The following is a 20,231-nucleotide window of genomic DNA, read 5'->3' as shown; positions in this document are numbered from 1 at the left end:
CCACCAACGATTAATAGATGGCGCTACGTGATATATAATTTAAATTTACATTTCGTTAAGTTTTAGAGGAGTCTGCTTATGCGCAGTATATAAAATTGTGTTTTTTTATATTTGCTTTTTCGTTTAAATTAGTACACTATTAGCAAAATATAAAATCCTTACAATCGCAGGCACTACGATAGTTTTGCTTATCGATTGATTGGTGGCATTTTTAATGCATTTTGGAGTTAATACATCTGGTCACATTGTCATTCAGAAACGAAGCCGAAGCGAAACGCACGCACGTCGCGCTGTGATTTTCCCTGTAATTTTTGCATTTAAAAAGTAAGACAGTGTTAATAATGTAATATAATTTCAAATTAATCACCAAATAAGCCATAACAATTCGAGCGACAGCTAAACGGGCCCAAACTGTGTTTTTTATTAAATCAGCGCAGCCGAAACGCATTAATCGATTTTTTCACGGCATGCCGGTGACGAAGACGCCGCCAAAGTGTTAATACTGTTTGTGTGCGCGTGTGTGCCTGTGTATTCGAATAAATAATATGACATAATCGACGCACATATGCATATGCGGTTGGCTTAATTGACATAGTTATTTTTTTCAATGCTCAACCGAATACTTAAAAGTGTCGCATTTTTTTGTGGTCAGCGCGTCAGGACTTGACAATTCCTTTTGCACTTCATGTACGCGAACGGCGCTGTTTTTTTCCCCCATGCTTTGATCACCAAATTCGTTCTTACCAACATACACACATACACACAAATATTCCCTTTTGATTTGGGCGTTGCAGGATGATACGATTTCCAGACCGCTTTGCGGTCATTTTCCAGAGAGCACCAGCAATTCTATAGTTGTCTCGCTCGCGCGCTCTTGCACAAAACGAAAATTGTATTTTGCTGTTGCTTATGGCAAAAATCGAATTATATTGATGGTTTAGTGAACAACATAAATATGAATACATATTATTTTTGGTTTATTTTCTATGCCGAAAATAAATAAATTGCCTGTTCAAGTATGCATCATTTTTGACATTTATTTATTAATCGCTACGCCCACTTGTCGTTTCCCAACACTGCGCTTGGTGACCGCTTCCAGTCAGAGCGCTCTCTCGCTCTTCGTTTTGTTGTTAACGTGTGCTCGTGAACGACAGACGTGTGCGTTACAGTAATAAGAATATAATAAAATTATATATTAAATGGCGGTGTTTGTTTAAAATTATATATATATATAGACAGCTTGAGCCAATTAAAGTTGGTTACGCGGTGATTGTGCGGTTAAAGCGATTTGCAATAAAATTTAAGGGTAAACGTGTTGTGCTGTGCAAGTGCCGTTAGTTGGACCCGCCATCTCTAGAAACGCCGTTATAAAGCGAGCTGGGCCCTTGTCACTAATCGCCCAAAGTGTTTGCGATATTAAATGCTACAAATTGTTTCAGTGCAATTCACGATCATTTGCAAAAAAAAAAAAATAAATTTAAATTTATTTCATAAATTTATTTTTCCCCTCCCGTTTATTTACCATACATGTACGTCGTAAAGCAGCCGAAAACCGAACGCGTGTGCTTGTCTGTTTCGACGAACTTGTGTCTGTGTTTGTGTAAACGACGTCCCAGCAGCACGCAATAAGAACGAGAAAGCGAAAAGAGACAACGAGGACTACGTCAAAGTTGGAAGAAGCAGAAACCTACACTGTGAGTACGAGCCCGTCTACCTTCATATAATTTATTAGATTCGTATGCATGTTTGTGTTATATTAATTGTATTATGTACTCTTCGGTTGATTTTGTGTGTGTTTTTTTTTTGTAAGGGAAAATGTGTAGACAGTACGCGCTGTTTACTGTTATGCGTGGTTGCCGTTTGACCGGTGACGCCATCTTTTAACTCGCACCAACAATTTTCATATATATATATATATTTTTTTTTTGGGATTGGTCAAGCACATTCCGGAGGAGAGTGTATTTTTTGTGTTACGCTTTGCGATCAATGTTCGCTCTTAGCGCAGGGCAACAGATTTTTTATATATATATATTTTTTTTGTATTTTCTTTGACTAGTCATATTAAGAACTTTTGACTTCTCTCTCGCTCTCTTTTGCATTGGGTGGGTGGGCGCTGGGTTGAGATCTTTGTGTGCGTGTATGTGTTTAGCTTTCTATTCATGTCTGACACATGTCAGCATACAGGTTTCTGCTTTCTGCTTTAAACTGCCTTCTTTATCAGTGTACACTCAGCACAAACACACACACACACACACACACGCACACATAGGCAAATATTTACGCTTACGCGTGTCTAATGCATTTTGCCAATAAATTGCCGCTGCTGAGGCGCATCTGTTTACAAGTTTCGCAGTCTCGACTGTGACCTACTTTTTCAGTTTCTTTGCAGGTTTCTGTTTTGCTGCTTTGCCTTTTGCATACGATTTGTCGAAAAAAGCTAGTTATTTGAGGTTTACGTTTGTTTTTTTTTTTTGTGCAAAACAAGTGATAAACAGATTTGTAAATATCGAAAACTTGTTTATTGAAGAATGACAGACTAGAACCGTGTTGCTGCAACAGAGGCGAGAGTCGCGGCGTGTCGTGTGCCAGTTTAACTTTAAACGCCCGTTATGTACTTTGGCAACCATAAGCGACTCAATCGGTTATCGGTTAACCGTTAAAACAGCTGTGTTTCTACCAGTGTAGCCAAATTCTAGTCTTATACTCCGTTTCTACACTGTTGCCACAATCTAATCGGAACTAATGTTTCGTTAAGTTATCTAGTTAGATGCGAGTCGAAAACATTTATAATTGAATTTTACACATTAATTTTTTGCTCTTTCGACAGTAAGTTGACCTAATTATAACTATTATGGCGACCATGTAATGGGCGGGAAAGAGAGAGAGAGAGAAGAGAGAAATATTACGTATTATGTATGAATTTGAATTTGTTGTTCCAATTGGTTTCTCTTGCCTTGTTACCGACTCTATCAAAGTGATATAATAAATATAATCAAACGATTTGTTGTTGTTGTGTAGCGCTCAATCGCATGATAAAAGTCAGGTATTAAAGTTTCGAATGACGTCATCGTGCGCATTCTCTAATGAAATTTGCTGCCTTTTGTTGCTAATTCGAATTTGCGCTTCCTATTCATACATAAATACACACACAAACGAGCACACACACACACACGCACACACACACAGGCTGACTTGATGAGCTTTATAATTTGATTCAATTCTGTGCCTCTCGAATATTGTGTGTATTTATGTTTTTAGATTTGTTGCTCCCCTCTTTTAGAGTGAACTGCAGTCGCAAAATTGTGATTCAGTTGCTGAATTGGTGGGCTATAAAGAGACTATGAAATGTACTGCAACAATTTTCGTCAACAGGTGAAAACAAAAGCCACTCGTGACGCTTTTGGGTGGGTGGGGTAAGCGAATGGCACACGAAAGCAAACGACAAAAAACGTAAAGAAGATACATTGTCATATTTTGCTAAAAAAAAGTTAGTTCAAGTTGACAAATCAATGTGTTGAATGAATGAGGGAAAGAGAAAGAGCTATGGCTATGTTAGCCAGCGTATGTGTGTGTGTGTGTGTGTGGGAGGAAGTGCATAGTTAAAACTGTAAACAATTGTTGGGCAACCTAGAAAACACAGCGACAACAAATGTATGAATGAGATACAGATACATACAACATTGCTGTTGTTGTCTTTGCATGTGACGGAAGTAGAATAGAAACTGGATGTACATATATCTATATATACATATATATAGAAACAATGACAACTGTGAGCAGCAGCAATAAGCAGAGGCAATACATGACTCACTTGATAAGAAATACGTTGCATTCAAAATATCTAAAACTGATCTTTATTGTTTGTCGCTAAATGCATTAGCCGAAAATTGTTTACTCAAGCGTGCTGCTTATCGAATTTCCCATTGACTGACGTCAGTTTGAGGCTGTGATTAATTGTTATCAATAGTTTGTAGATTAACTGCATAATTGTGTCGTTCGTTTTGATTAATTGAACTGTTCGTTCGCTAGCATCACGGTCTGGCAACGCTGTTGCCGCCCTTCCTAACACCAGGCCATTTATCTAAGAAAAACAAAGCAAAGCGGAAAGCATAAAAGAGAGGTAAACTCGTCTTTGCCTTTAGGCAATTGACAAGCCGCGTCATACAGACACAATGCAACAGAAAGAGAGGGAGATAGAGGGAGAGAAATGCATAAATAAAGCAGCGTACGTGCCAAGCTTCAAACAAACACACACACACACACACACACACACGAACAGGCACAGACAACTAAACCTACATAAGTAAGATTAAAAAGAGATGCTGCTGCTGGCTAAACAACTGCAGCTCATCAATAATAACAGCTACAGTAACAACACAGAGACAACGGACAAATGTACAGTTGCAGGCGCAACGAAAACAACAACAACAACAAACACTGCTGCAGCAGCTTCACCATAAATCTTATAAGAAAAATCAAGAAGGCTCAAGCGAAGCAAAACCCAATACGAGGGGACAGACGACAGCACAGACAGACGGACAGACAAACAGACAGAGAGACAGACAGAGAGACAGACAGACAGAGAGAGAGACAGACAGAAAGGCAGACGGACAGCAGCAACGCCTGCAAAAGCTCAGGCACGACAACAATGCTGTTAATTATACATACCCAAGTGGAGTGTGGAGAGAGAGAGAGAGAGAGAGAGAGATGGAGAGAATGAGAGAGAGTGAGCGAGAACAGAGTAGGCTGAGTGGCAAGAACAAAAAATGTAGACAATTGCCACAAAAAAGCTTTAAAAAAAAAGAAAGATGCAAGCGTGTTGTTGTTGTTGTTGCATCTTGGCTTTTGTTGCGGCCTCAGCAATTGAAACTGTCTTGAAAATAGAGGCATAAGAATGTTATTAACTTCTTTTGTCTTTCACTGAATGAGCTAAATTTCTATTGGATTATTTGGGTTAATTTCGTTTCATTAGTTCTGTGCGGGCGTGGGAAAATGTCGGTAATTTGTACAAATTGGCTTGCGATTAATGTAATTTAAAAGTAAATACAATATTGTGCAATCATCGCAATGTGTGTGGCCCTGCTCTAACAATTGTCAGTGTTGTAAAATTCACAAATATAATGACTGCAAACAAACGATCCGCGGCTTGAAGCAATTTTGGACAAATTTTGTGTTTCCCACATTTTGCATATTTTTATATGATTATTTAAGGAAAATAATGTATTTTCTATTTAATTCTAAAAGTAACTAACATTTGTAACTGTGCCAAATGTTTTGTTGCTTTCCATTTAAATTCGACTTAGTCAGTTTCGTTCGGGAAAGAAGCCCGACTTGAGCCGGTTCGTCGACTGGTTTGGGGGCTTAGCTGTACAAAGGTCAGATATGCATATATTTTTATTAAAGCACAAACTGACAAAATAGGCAGAAGCAAAACCGTTTCAGCTTTGGGCCAAAAGTAATTCAACAAAAGAGCTGCCAACGCGACGGCTTAATAAAAAGTCCATCAATCCAAGCGGGCAAGACAAATAACAATGGACTTAGCCAAACATATTGCAGCATAGAGATTAATATATGCAGCAAAAAGTGAAGCACACGAAAGCCAGCCAAAACTCGACTCCGATGGGGCTTACATAATAACTTTTATGTCTTGGCCGCAAAGACCACAACCGAAACCAAAATCAAAAACCAAAAACCAACGAGTCTTCAGTCAACTTGTGGCAGACATTTCGACGTCGAATAATAATAGTTTGCATGTGTCGAATGCAGGCAGAAATTAAATTGTAAATTAACACCAGTAGCAGCAGCTGTGTTGCATGCAACACACACGCATTATTGTTATAAGCATAAATTATGACTAACATTTCTGTTCTCCGTTCGTTTTTGTGGCAAACAGTGTGTCCACAGCACGAATGCGTTTGTTAGTCGGAAACGCGTACACTGCAAACAATTTTTTGTTGCTGTTGCTGTTGCTGTTACACTCAAAAAATTGAATTAATAGAAATTATTTAGAACTTTCTCAAATGCTGCAAATTTCCATCTAATTCATTTCTTCTGAAAGTTGTGTGCCCCAATCTACACAGCAAGAAAAGGTGTAGTAAATCGTGAGATAAGATGTGATAAGCCGAAAATTGTTGCTGGCTCTACATTCTTGATTAAAATAAAAGTAATTTCTTTAATCGATTATTATGCAATTATCTGAACTTTGAGGTCATGATAAAGTTTAGTTATAGAAACAAAAACTAGCCTACAAATAATCGGCTCATTATGCATTGTTAATTACAATTATTATTAATTACAATAATATTAATTATATGCAAATATGTAAAAAGTGTTGTTGTCGTTCTTGTTGTTTCTATAAACCGGATATACTGTAATAAAGGCACCTGCAAAAACGGTCGAATTGCGAGCCTGACAACAACAACAACAACAAGAACAACAACAACATTTGGTTTGTTTGCCGTGCTCGTGCTCTGGCGCTCGCACACGCCCCCTCGGCGTGCGAGTGTGTACACACTTGAAACGGGCGGGGGAATACAAACATATTTGAACGCGCGCTAGCTAAAAATATTCGCATGACATCATTCGACGCAGCGCGGCCGGCATCAATAATTTTTCTATTTTACTTTTTGCCTAGACTGCTTTTTTTTTATGTTTGTAAATGCGCTGGATGGAAAATATATAAATATGAAAATGCATTTTGTGGTCAGAGTCTGTTGCGACAGGGGCCATAAAAATGTTGGAATATTTGTCGGCCCATTGAACTTTTGTAAATTACATGCTGAAATCGTTTTCTTTTTCCTTTCGGCTCTCTTATTTATTTTGTATTTTCTCTATACATTTGCAGGCGAAAAGAAATCACAAAAAGTATTAAAAGCGCAACAATTTCGGTTTTAAGGTGAGTTTTTTTTTCTTCTTTCTTTTTTTGCTAGCGTCGTTGACGCCCTTCCAATCGATAACTGTAAGACAAGTGGAAAGTAAACAAACGTTCCAAGCAGAAGAAGAAGCAACGAACACTTGACTTCATGTTTATCTGCGGGCAACGTTTACATTTCAAAATATGCAATGATTATTGTGAATGATGTGCCATCAATCTCTACACTCGTTCTCGCGCTCTCTCGCTCTCTTACTCTCTCAATCTCATTTGCTTGATTACATTCTGTCTTACTATCGTTTTTGTTGACATTTGTCTTGCATCACATGATGAATACATGAAAACTGCGAAACGGTGAAGTGTGAGAAAGAGAGAGGAAGGGAGAGCAGATCATTTATTACCACACCTTAAGCTGCGCTCTCAATCTTGAAGCTTTTTCTGAGCTTCGAACTTACGCCATAATTGCCATAATTAAGTCGTGTTTGCCAGAATTAAGTGTTATGTGTCATCCGTAGTTTAGTTTCTTGCATGCGTGCAAATGACTTCAAGTTTTTACTCTCCATCTGCGACTTTGGAATCACTTTTAATCAGCTTGCGGTAGTAGACAGCATATGATGTCACTCAGTCAAAACAAGTTTTTATTTTCCTTTTTCACTATTGTTGTTCTTTGCAAATATCTATTTACAAACATTTATAATTTATTCAAGCGCGCCAGATTCCGGTTGCTTTTGTATTTTTTTTTTCGGAATTCATTTCACTTTCATTTATTGCAAAGTATTTAATTTAATTGGGCTTGACCTTTGTCCTTTCTGTTCGGCTGTTCAGCATGGCCAATAATTTAATATTCAAAAAAATCTTGGCTTTTTCTATCACAAAATGAAAAATACCTTTTGAAAAACAAATCTGATTGATGACATTTTCATTCAATTTGGTTCAAAAATCTGGTTTCACCCTTGTTCAAAGATCTAGTTTATTTTCAAAACTCCTTATATCTGCTTGATATTGTATGAAATCATGATTGTTTTTAATCAGAAATAAAATCCAATTTATTCAATTACCATGTGAATTGCAATATGCCACAACGGGGCAAAGATGAAAGATGAAACAGAGAGAGAGAGAGAGAGAGGGAGTGAGATGGAGAAACTACAAAGACGCTGATGAAGTATTTGTTTTTTTTTTTCTCGTACTCGTTCAACTTGAAAGTTGACTCGCGCTTGTGCGCATTTGGCCCAAGTCCATCCAGGCCAGGCCAGCTGAGTAGTAAATGGGTCATTGAACCAGACAAACTTTGCTGGTTCTATTTGATTTTATTATCATACATTGCCATTACGTCTTTTGCTCTGGGCAGCTAATAAAAAGTTATGTTTGTTACATTTTTCTTTTTTGGATTTTAAAGGTATTGCACGGCTGCAACATTTATTATTTATATCTGTTTATTAAGCAGTATCATACGAAATGCATTTAAGGAACTTTGTTAACATTCATATTGGTTGTAGAACTTTGTACGGCTTCTCGTGCTGCTGCTTAGCATGCGATCTGTCAATGACCCCTAATACATATTTCTAAAGTATGACATCATGCCAACCACCCCACACACTACTCATACACGCACACACACCCCCACACTCCCCCATATAAAATAAAACACTAAGCACTTAAAGCGGCAAATAAAAATTTTACCCTCCGGAGCGCTGACGTCACTTCCTGTCATTAAGTCGGAAGGAACGCAACCCAACACCCCCAAAGGATATTTTTACGAGTCGCGTGTGCTTCCCCTTGAACACACAGACACACACACAAACGCCCCTCCCCTTGCGCGCTCTGTAAAAACTGGCGCCACATTTCTACGATTTGGCGTTTGGCGCCGGCAACAAAATTTCATAATGGCAGCCGGCGAACAATTCTGACGAATGCCGGCAAAACAAATAGGACGACACACACATAAAAAGTGGGCGGGTTGGGCAGGTATTTCGCATAAGGAGCTGCCAGAGAGTGCGGGGGCATAGAGGATTGTTTACTTGGGGGTTGTTTGTCCCTGGGCCGGGCCGGGCCGGGCCCGTGTCGTTGAACTTGCGGCGATGCCTGGCAACACGCGATTGCCGTCAACTTCGACACACATGTGTCAATGGAAATGCGTGTTTTCAGCTAGTTATAAACTCAGATAATCAATGGGCATGGGCAAGTGCGACCCGGCCATGTCCTTAACGGCGGTAATTGGACGACAATTCGCAGGCCTAAATGGAACTTTAATGGACCCTCAATGCAGGTGCAGGCTTCCGTCGGATAAAATAGTTTTTACTTTAATTGAGAACGAACTAGGTTTGTTTTATCAATAAACAATTAACTTTTTCTGACATTTTCTTTCCTCTTTTCTCAAGTTCTTTTATACAAATTCTATAAAGCTTAAGTCCTTCGTTCCTTTCATAAAACCTAATCTATTTCATATTCATATTATCCAATTCTCGCTTTGATTAATGTTTGTCTACTTGTATATATAATTAAAATCATTTTTTCCATTTGCCGAAATTGATTATTTTTCCCCATTTGTGTTTGTATATAAAGCAGCACTCTGTAAATTTGTCAATTGGGCAATACGCACACGAGTGAATTTATAATATTCATATATAATTATGTATAGAGATAAATGTGTTTATTTATTGGCTGTTTTCCAAGTGAGTCAAGATTCGTTTTCGGGGCGGTGACAACATACAACATTCAACAGACGTTGCATGTGTCCATTGAGAAATCATGTGGGTCTTGGCCGGCGCGGGTATAACAATGGGCAACTCGAGTATTCTAGTCGGGAATGCTCGATTGAGAGATACCCTGAACGCATCGCCAAGTTTCCGCTGCAGCCTTCACTTATTTTGCTTGCCTTACTTGTAATGCATATTTGATGAAGTTCGGTGTTTATAGTCCGATCTTTTTTATTTTTTAATTTTTCGCTTTACTTTGTATTGAAAAATACGAGTTTTTCTCAATCTGCGGGGAATGGGGCTAGTCATAATACATATCTTGAAATTGATATGCTCCTTTTCGAAAACTTTGGAAGATAGCATCAAAGAAATGCGTAAATTTTACACTATCAATAAACTCTTCGCTTTGCGAACGAGTATACAAAATAAACAATTATAAAGCAAGCGTGCATCCATGTTAACATTGAACAGTGAAGTGAATTGTTTGTAGTCAGACTCACGCCAAGTGTGTTGCTGTCTGTCCACTTGTCTGGCTCCCATGCCTGTCTTATATATATATATATTTCACTTAAATCATTCCATTTGTCAGAGCTCGGGTAATCTTTGGCGTCATGCAACGGCGCCAACTTCTTCAGGGAAGGAAGACCTCTGTGGGATTTTTATATTGTAATTCAAGCCACGCGACTTGCACGCGACTCTTCCACGAGCTGAGGACAATGGAAGAGTCAGCTATTTAGCAAAACAAACAAAATTAGCAAGTTGTGCTGAGAATATAGAGCAGACAGTGCTGTAGAATAACAAATCCATTAGTAATTCCCAGCACGATCACAACTGAAGTCATAAAGTCCGTCTCGATAATCTTCCGCACAAACAGTTTTGATTTCGAGATCTTTTTCTTTTTTGAAAAAATAAAAAATTTGACATGTTTCCGCCCGGGATCGAACCGGGGGCCTTCTGCGTGTTAGGCAGATGTGATAACCGCTACACCACGGAAACAGTTGAATGTTTGCTCGCCAAATGCGATACACATATTTTAGCATGAAAATAGGCCAATATATTTAGGTATCTTTTCAATGCTTTAACTGCATTTATAAGTCTTAAATTTTGTTTTTTTAAACCATAGTTATATTAAAATTACAATTTATAACAATTTATTGAAAAGATGATGTGCTTAACTATCTTAATAGTAAAATGCAGCTGTTCAATTATGTTGAGTTTTGCTTTTACACTTTTTTTTGTACAGTTTGATTGCAATGAATATGTTTTTATTTATAATTATACATCACCTTTTAACATCAACAACGAAAGGTTTTACTTCATTGAAATACGAGAAAATCAGCACAAAAATTAGTTACGATACTTAAAATTAAAAAGAAAAGTTTTTTTTTTGTATACCCAGTTGTTCCATTTTTGTGTCAAAGGAGGTGAGGCATTTTTGCACGTTGTACTGTTTTAAAAAAATAAAAAATTTGTCATGTTTCCGCCCGGGATCGAACCGGGGGCCTTCTGCGTGTTAGGCAGATGTGATAACCGCTACACCACGGAAACAGTTGATTCATGCATGATTTAAAACCAAGCAGTTAGTTGGATTGTGCATATAGTTTAAGCAGAAAAGTTGCTTAAGGTAATGCAAAATAGAATTTTTTAGTGGAACTTGTGTTTCCGGTTCATTACGTTAAATAATTTGTAAATATGTTTTCTGTAGAAAAGATAAAAATAAAGAATCAATCTTTCGCAGCCGGTAGGATTCGAACCTACGCTCCCAGAGGGAATCTGATTTCGAGTCAGACGCCTTAACCACTCGGCCACGACTGCTTGTGAGAGCAGCCTGTCTAAAGCATGTTATATGCTTTGCCGCAACATCGTTCACATTGGTTTTCGTTTATTTAATTATTTACATCCTCATACTCAGAAACAGTGTTTATTACTTTCGATTAAGATAAAGGATTAATTGACAAAGGGGTTAGTATTAAAAAAGGAAAACATTTTAAATTACAAATTTATATGAATGTGTTTCATAACATTTTGCTTAAAAAAAGTATATTTTCTGTATTAGCTGCTTCAAGTTGTAACTCTGCCTGAATGTATCTTAGTGATGACATATGAGATTAGTAAGGATTTATAGTTAATTGAATAAGAGAACTCATTAAAAGTACGTTTATTATTTAACGAAACGCTCTACTGCAAATTTTGTGAAAATACAAGTACAATTTTTGCTGACAATGTTTTCGTATATAAAATTTGATGTATATTTTTTTACGTTGTTCGTCTATTAAATGGACAGCAGCGTCAGAGTTATACAACATTAGGTTAATGACTTTAGGCAGCATTTTGTTGAGGCAGTTACGATCGGACTAGGCTTTAGCTTGGCTATATGTACATTACGCTCTCGCTTTAAATTCAATTGCCATTCAACTTAATTAATTTTACGTTTACTATTTAACGAAACGCTCTACTGCAAATTTTGTTAAAATATATGTACAATTTTTGCTGACTATGTTTTCGTAGATAAAATTTGATGTATATTTTTTTACGTTGTTCGTCTATTAAATGGACAGCAGCGTCAGAGTTATACAACATTCTGTTATAGACTTAAGGTAGTTCCGATTTATTTAAGAATGTTTATACTTCGTAACCAGTAAAAATGTTAAGAGGGCAATGAAAGTAAAACGAATTAGCATGGTAATAATTTCGTTTTGTTCAATATATTTATTATTATTATTTTTTTTTTTTTTTTAATTTTAAATTTAAGTTATATTTTAGAGCATATTTAAAAAGGTCAATCTGTCAACTGAACGCATGATATGTTGTTAAACTCAGCAAACTATTTGATTAGTTTATATTTTATGTTCCTCCGAGTATATTTTGTATAAAGATACATTTACATTCCCGGAACAGTCTTCCAATATTAACTTCTATTCATATTAATTGTTGCTCCATCAACTAAATCAACCTAATGCAAAGCTTAGATTTTTTTGCATTACTGTGAAATGAATGCACAATATTTCATGTTTTTGTTCGTTCGGCAATGATTATCACGGACAGTTGCAAATGATGATTATTTACACTTGACGCACAGCTCGCGCGAACAGTTTATTGCACTTTTTTCTTCTTCTTTTTTTAATGTATTTAATATTGTTATTTGTTGTTTGTCGTGTACTTGCACATATTTGCTCCAGAAAACTGAACGATCTGTCAGAGGCGTTGAGTGCCCCACTGACTGAGTGACTTGTTGCATTATGAACGCGCTGAATGGATTCATTGATGATGTTTGAGATGATGATGATGACCTTATTGCTGCTTTTGTGCTCTGCTTTTCAGAAATATTACGTAAGATTTCGCCAGTAACGATAAGTGAATACTTGAGCAATTTAATTAGCGCCAGCGCAAGTGTAAAAATTAAATAGAGGGTGTCTGCTCTGGGGTTAATTGGCCGCCCTCATGTGTGTGCATATTATAATTAACAAACTGAATGGATTAAGAGCACCCTCTCTGAGTACTTGAAAAAAAAAAAACTAAGCACTGGCTGAAGCAGCTGTTTGAGGTTCTTTTCGGTGTTCGAACTTATGCTTCGACTCAAGGTTCGTTTCGTGTGAACCTTCGAACTTCATCGGTTCCTGAACTTTCTTACAACAAAATTGAACTACTCTATTCATAAATTAGACTATTTGAAAGGAAAGTTTTATAGCTGCATTCGCTTTGTGTTTTGTTCACGCCGGTTCGATCAAATCAGTTTTGCATGTTGAAAGGTTTGTCGTACAACTTGTTGACAACATTCTGCTCAGTTGGGGTAAGGTGTATGACATGGTTAATTTGTCACATTTGTGTGCCACGCAATGTTCACACCCATAAATAAAGCGCAATTCTACAGCATTTAAATAATGGGCGTGTCTCGTGTGTGATGTAATTGCATAATGTCAACAGCCGACAGAAATGTTGGCGTCAGCCTCGCCTAAATTTAATTGATGTTTCCGTGCAAAAAGATCAACCAAAAGAAGAAGCTTGCCTCGCGAGTCGCGGCAATTGTCATCGTTCTTACTTCACAGGCGCAGACAACGACACCGGCGCTCTATTACCTCACTTTGTCGCATCACATGATAAGTTAATTAGATTTGTGTGTGTGTGTGTGTGTGTGTGTCTTTGCGGGCCATTGAAATCCGATTAGACACTGCATGCAGCGCTGGCATTGGCGAAAGGTCAATAAACCGAGCTGCCAATTGGCAACTAACTATGGTTACACTTTTAATTTGTTGATGACCTGGCACTATTAGCCATAAATGAGAGCCAGTGTGACCATAAAATAACATGTTCAATCGGTAGCAGTGCGTGACTCTACACACCGAACAACGGAGGATGCATTTGCAGATTCGCCTTAATCAACAGACAGGAATACAGCAACACCTACAACAGCAGCAACACCTACACATAATGCGAGCTGTAGGGCAACACTGGTAAAAGCGCAAAACTCGTACGCGTTGGCGATGGCTCGTTAAGTTTATTGCTCGCTGCCCACTCAAACTGGGCACTTGAAAAACGTTTATTTTCAAAACTGATTCTCTTTGATTTGATTCAAAGTTCTCTGTCGTCGCCCACGCACAGAGCAAAGGTTCAATTACCTGGCAACGCTGACGTTGTTGTTGTTTCTGTTGCTCCTTCTCGTTTAAGGTTGTCACTCAAAATGTGCGGCACACGTTCACTCAGGCACACACACACACACACACACATTCGTCGTAATTAGCAAAGACAGCACAAAAAACAACAACATTTAAATGCACTTTAAATATGCACATTTGCATGCTCGATGTGCAATTGTCAAGCCAATAATAACAATGAGCAACGGGTTCTTTTTCTTTTTTTTTTTTGTTCGTTTCCCCATATTAATAATACAAATAAGCTAAGTTCAAAGCAGCCGTTGTAGATATGTAGGCGGCACACTTTCTTTTGCACTGTGCAACTGTTGTTGTACAGTGTTGCAAAAGATTCATTTGTGGGCTCTTCCTTAAATTGCCGTTTGCTGAGTAGAAAATATGCTTTCAAATGATATGGCAAGGCTGTGCGCTGTGAATCGTTGATATTTGTTATTTATTATTTGATTAACTCTCTTGATTGCCGACATATTTATGAGTTTACACATGCCTGCATTTTGCACGCACATTTAAAGAAGAAGAGAAGACAACCGAATCCAAATTGAAGGTTAATACCATTCGTACCACCACGCCTAAATTTAAACGAGCAACGCATTTTTTCTCTCTAGTTGTTGTTTATTTGATTTAAGTGGCGCAGCGGCGTCGACGTCGACGTCGCTGTCGCTGCATTCGCCCGACTTTTACGCTTGAGATGCGGTCTGTCATTTATTTGTGTTTTGTCTGTGTGGATAGGTGTGTGTGTGTGTGTGTGTGTATGTGTATGTTTTACTGCCACCACTTTCTTCATTTTGTTTTTAGGCATCAATTTAAATTCGTTAAAAGCCAAATACATGCATATCTAAATAAAAGCAAATGATCTTAAAATAGTTTTTCCATTTCTCTTGCCGCACGTTTATTTTCACACTCTCGTGGGCAACAGTTCGCTTCACTGCGCTCTAAAGCCCAGTGAAAAAGGGCAACATACTTTCCTAATATTTTTTTTTTTTTACTTTTCAATTGTCAAGCAGCCGAAATTTGTTTTCATCCAAAATAAGAATTTTTTGTCTGGTTGTAAAATGTATTTATTCATATAAAGAAGACGAAATGGAAAGGCTGACCGGCTCTCGGAACTTTGTCTCAAGTGCTTTTTGTTTTTGCCATTCACAGTGCATGCAGACATTTGTACACACACACACACGCACACATACGTATTTCCCCTTTGCTCTCACGCTCTGCGCTCTGACGTTTCTCTCTCTCTCTCTCTCTCTCTCGCTGTGGCTGTTTAATAATGTTGTTGGGTGGTTAATTTGCGCCTCGCCTTGCAGTTTTATGCAGGCGTCACAAGTGCTTTCTGCCGTTCTCTCTCTGGCACTCTCTCGCTCTTTCCCACTCCTTTGCTGTTGGCACAACACCCCCTTTTCATAACGGAAACCAAAAGTTTTGGCCTGCACTTTTTAAGGTCAGTTGAAAATTTTCAGTTGGCAAATACATATTAAGAAAATACACATCCATTTTATTTTTATTTAGATTAAAAAAAAAAAAACTAATTGTGTATTTTTGTTTGCCTTGCATACTTTGTGTATTTTTAGCATTTGAACTAAAATATAAAAAAAAAAAATAAACTGAAACATGACTGAGGTAGAGCAACCGCCACAGAACGGCATAGATCCAACCGCGGGTGAGGAAGATGAGAACAGTAAAGCACGTCCCGCGGACATTGAACAGGTATGCTGCAGTTGAACATATAAAAATCAAAAATTCAAATCGAATTTAAACGATAATCCTATTTGCAGGACATGCGGGAAATGGAGCGACGCAAGCGTGTAGAGGCCATCATGGGATCGAAGCTGTTTCGTGAGGAACTGGAGCGCATTGTGGACTCGGCACGCGAGGGCGGCGCTGGTGCCAGTGGCATATTGCAGCAATTGTCTGATATTGTGGGCGTGCCCGTTAACCGAGTAAGCAATGTATTCAAGAGCAGCAGCTGCATGGTGCCCATCAACGATATACGCGGCGTGGAATCGATGGGCTATGCCAAGGGCGAGAAGATACTCAGGTGCAAACTTGCTGCCACATTCCGGCTGCTAGACCTGTACGGCTGGACACAGGGTCTGGGCGCACAGATCACGGCCCGCCTAAAGGTCGATCAGGAGTACTTTTTGGTCAATCCGTATGGACTGTTGTACCATGAGATCACCGCCTCGTCCCTCAACAAAGTCGACATGCAGGGCCAGATTGTCGAACAGGGCACCACCAACTTTGGGGTGAACAAGAGTCGTAAGTGAAAACAGAATATTTAAAAATCGAGAAAATTATTTACCTATTGTTTTTATTACCTTACAGACTTTGTCTTGCATTCGGTGGTTCATGCAGCGCGTCCCGATATCCGTTGCGCCATCTATATTGGCTGCAGTCCCGTGGTGGCCATCTCCTCGCTGAAGACAGGCCTGCTGGCCCTCACCAAGGATGCCTGCGTGTTGGGCGAGATCAGCATACACGTTTACACCGGTTTGTTTGACGAAGATGAGCGCAACCGTTTGGTGCGCAACCTGGGTCCCAACTCTAAGGTTATGCTGCTGGCCAACCACGGCGCCCTGTGCTGCGGCGAGACCATCGAGGAGGCGTTCTTTGCTGCCTGTCACATTGTGCAGGCATGTGAAACGCAGCTGAAGCTGCTGCCAGTTGGCATTGAGAACCTCGTGCTCATACCTGAGGAGTCGCGCAAGCTTATCTATGAGCAGTCGCGTCGCCCACCAGAGGACTTGGAAAAGAAATTTGCCGCCATTACAACTGATGAGGATGGCGCCGCTTCCAGCAAAGAGGAACCAACGCCTAAGATAGGCAGTCCGCCCAAGTGGCGTGTGGGTGGTGCGGAGTTCGAGGCACTAATGCGTATGCTCGACAATGCTGGTTATCGTACTGGATACATTTACCGCCATCCACTGATCAAATCGGATCCGCCAAAGCCTAAGAACGATGTAGAACTGCCACCAGCTGTGTCCTCATTAGGCTATCTGCTTGAGGAGGAGGAGCTCTTCAGACAGGGGTATGCAATCTTTTTGAGTCATAAGTTAACGAAATTTTCTGATGATTTCACTTTTCACAGCATCTGGAAGAAGGGTGATCTGCGCAAGGGCGGCGATCGCAGTCGCTGGCTTAACTCGCCCAATGTTTACCAGAAGGTCGAGGTACTGGAAACTGGCACTCCAGATCCCAAGAAAATCACAAAGGTAGAGATCATAACATTTGAAGATAAACAAACAACACAACAGCAAACACAAAAAGTTGTTAACCTCAAGGAAATCGAGGGAAATTAGTTGAGGTTCATCATATTAACTGATTCAAGCCAATATGTATCCTAATACACAAATAGGGAAATTTTTTAAACAAACCCCAAAGCCTTCACAACTCGATTAAAACCAAAACATTCCAATTAGCCATCCATAGAAATATTTAAAGCCCTCAACGACTAGCGCTGCCTCTTAACTTTTCTACTTGCTTTCATTAAATTTCACGCATATTAAGTAATAGAATATATAGGTTGAAAGTGAAACAAAACGGACATACTTTTATTTACATATAAACAAATTATGATGCAAATGTTTTGTAACCCAAATGCAGCAAATTCGCCACAAAATATATAATTACGATGAAACTAATGCTAAATCAAAATAATATGAAATGCTTTATAAATTGTAATTGTGCATTAATCAAATAAATATACGAAATACAAAACTAAATCTCATAGATGATTTTGTGCCTTTTTAGGAAAAAATACCCATTATTATTTGCCTTAAGAAAAAAAAAACAATGCAAAGAAAGAGAAAGACATTTGTTACTAACTATTAAATGCTAGCAGTTATATTTTAAATATTGCTAAGCCAAAATAATTCCGATTGTGTAAATTTATTACACTATGAAAATTTTCAATTATCCATTGACCGATCACGCATGTCTTATAGTTTTCTTCTTCATTTTATTATAGTTTGTTAATGTGAACACACGAATTTCTTTTTCTTTGCATGATTTAAATTTATTTGTAAATTGTCCAAATTGTTTTTGTTTACATTTCTTAAGGCACAAAGTCATTTATGCTTGTATTTCATTTATTTATAATTTGCATTAAAATAATACATATTTCAACTATGATTAACATTTGCTTGCATTTGTGTGCAATTATCCGACGGGGATTTATCATATTGTATTGTAAAATGAATTTTTTAAAGAAACTAACGAAGAAACATATCACATAAATGTAAACTTAACATATATTGTGCAGGGTATTTATGAAATAGAGTTTATCAGATTTAAGCACTTGCATTTCAAATCATGAAATCTAAATTAAAACAAATTTCTTTCTCTTTCCTTTTCAATTGCTTATCTCCGTTGAATGACCCTCAAAAAATGCCCGTACGTAATACCCTTGAAAAAAATCAAATGCACGTAAATAGTGGGTAGCCGAAGGTTCGCCCACCCACTCGACGCCGGTGCGAATCGAGGATCCGTTGCAATTTGTGCCAGCTGGAACCACAACCAAGGAGTTCAAGCGGGTCCAACAGCAAGTCAGTAGCAGAAGTTCACTGCAAATCTTTGGATTAATCTAAATACTTAATATATTATTATTATTGAATAGATCAAGGACAATCGACGCGCGGACCTGATTTCCGCTGGCCCACAATCGCACATACTGGAGGGCGTTACCTGGGATGAGGCAAATCGCATCAAAGATGCTACTGTCTCGCAAACTGGTGACCATGTGGTGCTAATGGGTGCCGCCTCCAAGGGCATCATACAGCGCGGATTCCAGCATAATGCGACAGTCTATAAGGCGCCCTATGCCAAGAATCCCTTTGACAATGTGACAGACGATGAGCTCAACGAATATAAACGTACCGTGGAGCGCAAAAAGAAGAGCATTCATGGTGAATGTAAGATCTCACCAAATACTGAGTCCATTAGCATTAGTTTAAATTAAACCTTGCCCCAATTGTTTGCCCACAGATACCGACACAGACTTTTCGGAATCGGAGGCCCTCAACTCGATGCAGGCGGCGGGTGCCCATGCACATGCAAAACACGCACAGAGTGAGCCAGAAACGGGTAAGAACTAGCACATAATTCCTTTGAGAATCTTCGACTAACATGAAATTCTTCTATTTATGCCGGATAGAACACCAAGTCATACAGATTCAAACGCAACAGGCGCCCATTCCCAGCCAGGCTGAGGTTGTGCTGAGCGATGGTAAGTGCAGAGCAGTTCCCTATTGTTTTTTTGTCTACGTTCACTTAATTGAATTTACACACACATCCAGTTATGTCCCCCTCTTCCAATACATTCAAACAGAATCCTTAGATTTGTGAAACAAAATTTGTTCAAGTTTTTTTGTATAGCTTATTAATTTTTTCTTTCGTTTTATTATTTGTATGCATTTTGTCTTATGTTATTTTTGACAGTCCTCAAATTTAAATATTCTCTTATGATTTATACTTTATACAGGGTTAAAGTAGAAATTGAATCAAGTATTTTTTGCCTAATTGAACAATATTTTATTATTCGAAACTAATCTTATGTAAATGTTATTATATTCTAACCTTTAATTTTACTTATGCTATTTTCCTTTTATTTTTGACTCTACTCCACAAACTTCAACCAACACACACATACGAAAAAAAAATACAACAATTTCATAACAATTAATATCGAAAGTTAAAAAGAAAGCACTCGTAGCACTCGATACGGTTTCGACCTCCTTCCTGTAAACAATATACCAATATTTTTTTATTACGTTTCTTCTGTTACATACTTTTCAACCCAACACTGCGAACTGTCTAAATACAATTCTGTCTGTCTATCTGCTATCTACTACTATTACTACTACTATTTAAGGATTTACCTGTTGTACGGCGTGTATTAAATGATTCTTATTTTCGCCAGACACCAAGAAAATATCATAGCAACAACAACAACAACAACAAGAAATTACTACTAGTTGCAAGATGTGGAGGTTTTTTTTTAACTCCTCTCCCTTTCCACTACAG

The 20,231-nt window shown here is 38.3% G+C and overlaps 1 protein-coding gene, 1 long non-coding RNA gene and 3 other non-coding genes across 15 annotated transcripts in view; 1 reads left to right on the top strand and 4 right to left on the bottom strand.

Annotated features, from left to right (window-relative positions):
* Positions 1-162: 162 nt before the first annotated feature.
* LOC116651148 (uncharacterized) lies at positions 163-1,510 on the bottom strand. Its single transcript, XR_004304169.2, has 3 exons — positions 745-1,510; positions 368-524; positions 163-302 (listed from the first exon to the last, which is right to left on the bottom strand). It is a non-coding gene; the product is annotated as an uncharacterized lncRNA (long non-coding RNA).
* The window catches only part of hts (adducin 1-like protein hts), a 31,902-nt gene continuing 11,918 nt past the window's right edge, over positions 248-20,231 (top strand). For 6 of the 11 annotated variants that reach the window (XM_032437043.2, XM_032437042.2, XM_032437041.2 and 3 more), the window contains exons 1-11: positions 251-324; positions 1,543-1,694; positions 6,845-6,895; positions 15,782-15,917; positions 15,986-16,469; positions 16,536-17,238; positions 17,299-17,422; positions 18,644-18,754; positions 18,826-19,120; positions 19,194-19,292; positions 19,363-19,434. In XM_032437043.2, the coding sequence (XP_032292934.1) occupies positions 15,822-15,917; positions 15,986-16,469; positions 16,536-17,238; positions 17,299-17,422; positions 18,644-18,754; positions 18,826-19,120; positions 19,194-19,292; positions 19,363-19,434 (1,984 nt within the window). In that variant the 5' untranslated portion in view covers positions 251-324; positions 1,543-1,694; positions 6,845-6,895; positions 15,782-15,821. The other 5 variants (XM_032437046.2, XM_032437045.2, XM_032437044.2 and 2 more) reach the window with 5 other exon arrangements.
* On the bottom strand, positions 10,491-10,563 carry TRNAV-AAC (transfer RNA valine (anticodon AAC)). Its single transcript has one exon. It is a non-coding gene; the product is annotated as a tRNA-Val (tRNA).
* Positions 11,043-11,115, bottom strand: TRNAV-AAC (transfer RNA valine (anticodon AAC)). Its single transcript has one exon. It is a non-coding gene; the product is annotated as a tRNA-Val (tRNA).
* Positions 11,301-11,382, bottom strand: TRNAS-CGA (transfer RNA serine (anticodon CGA)). Its single transcript has one exon. It is a non-coding gene; the product is annotated as a tRNA-Ser (tRNA).

Source organism: Drosophila virilis, chromosome 5, assembly GCF_030788295.1.
Source record: "Drosophila virilis strain 15010-1051.87 chromosome 5, Dvir_AGI_RSII-ME, whole genome shotgun sequence".
NCBI lineage: Eukaryota > Metazoa > Arthropoda > Insecta > Diptera > Drosophilidae > Drosophila > Drosophila virilis.
Note: the sequence above shows the minus strand (reverse complement) of the source record. Positions and strands in the feature narration are given on the sequence as shown.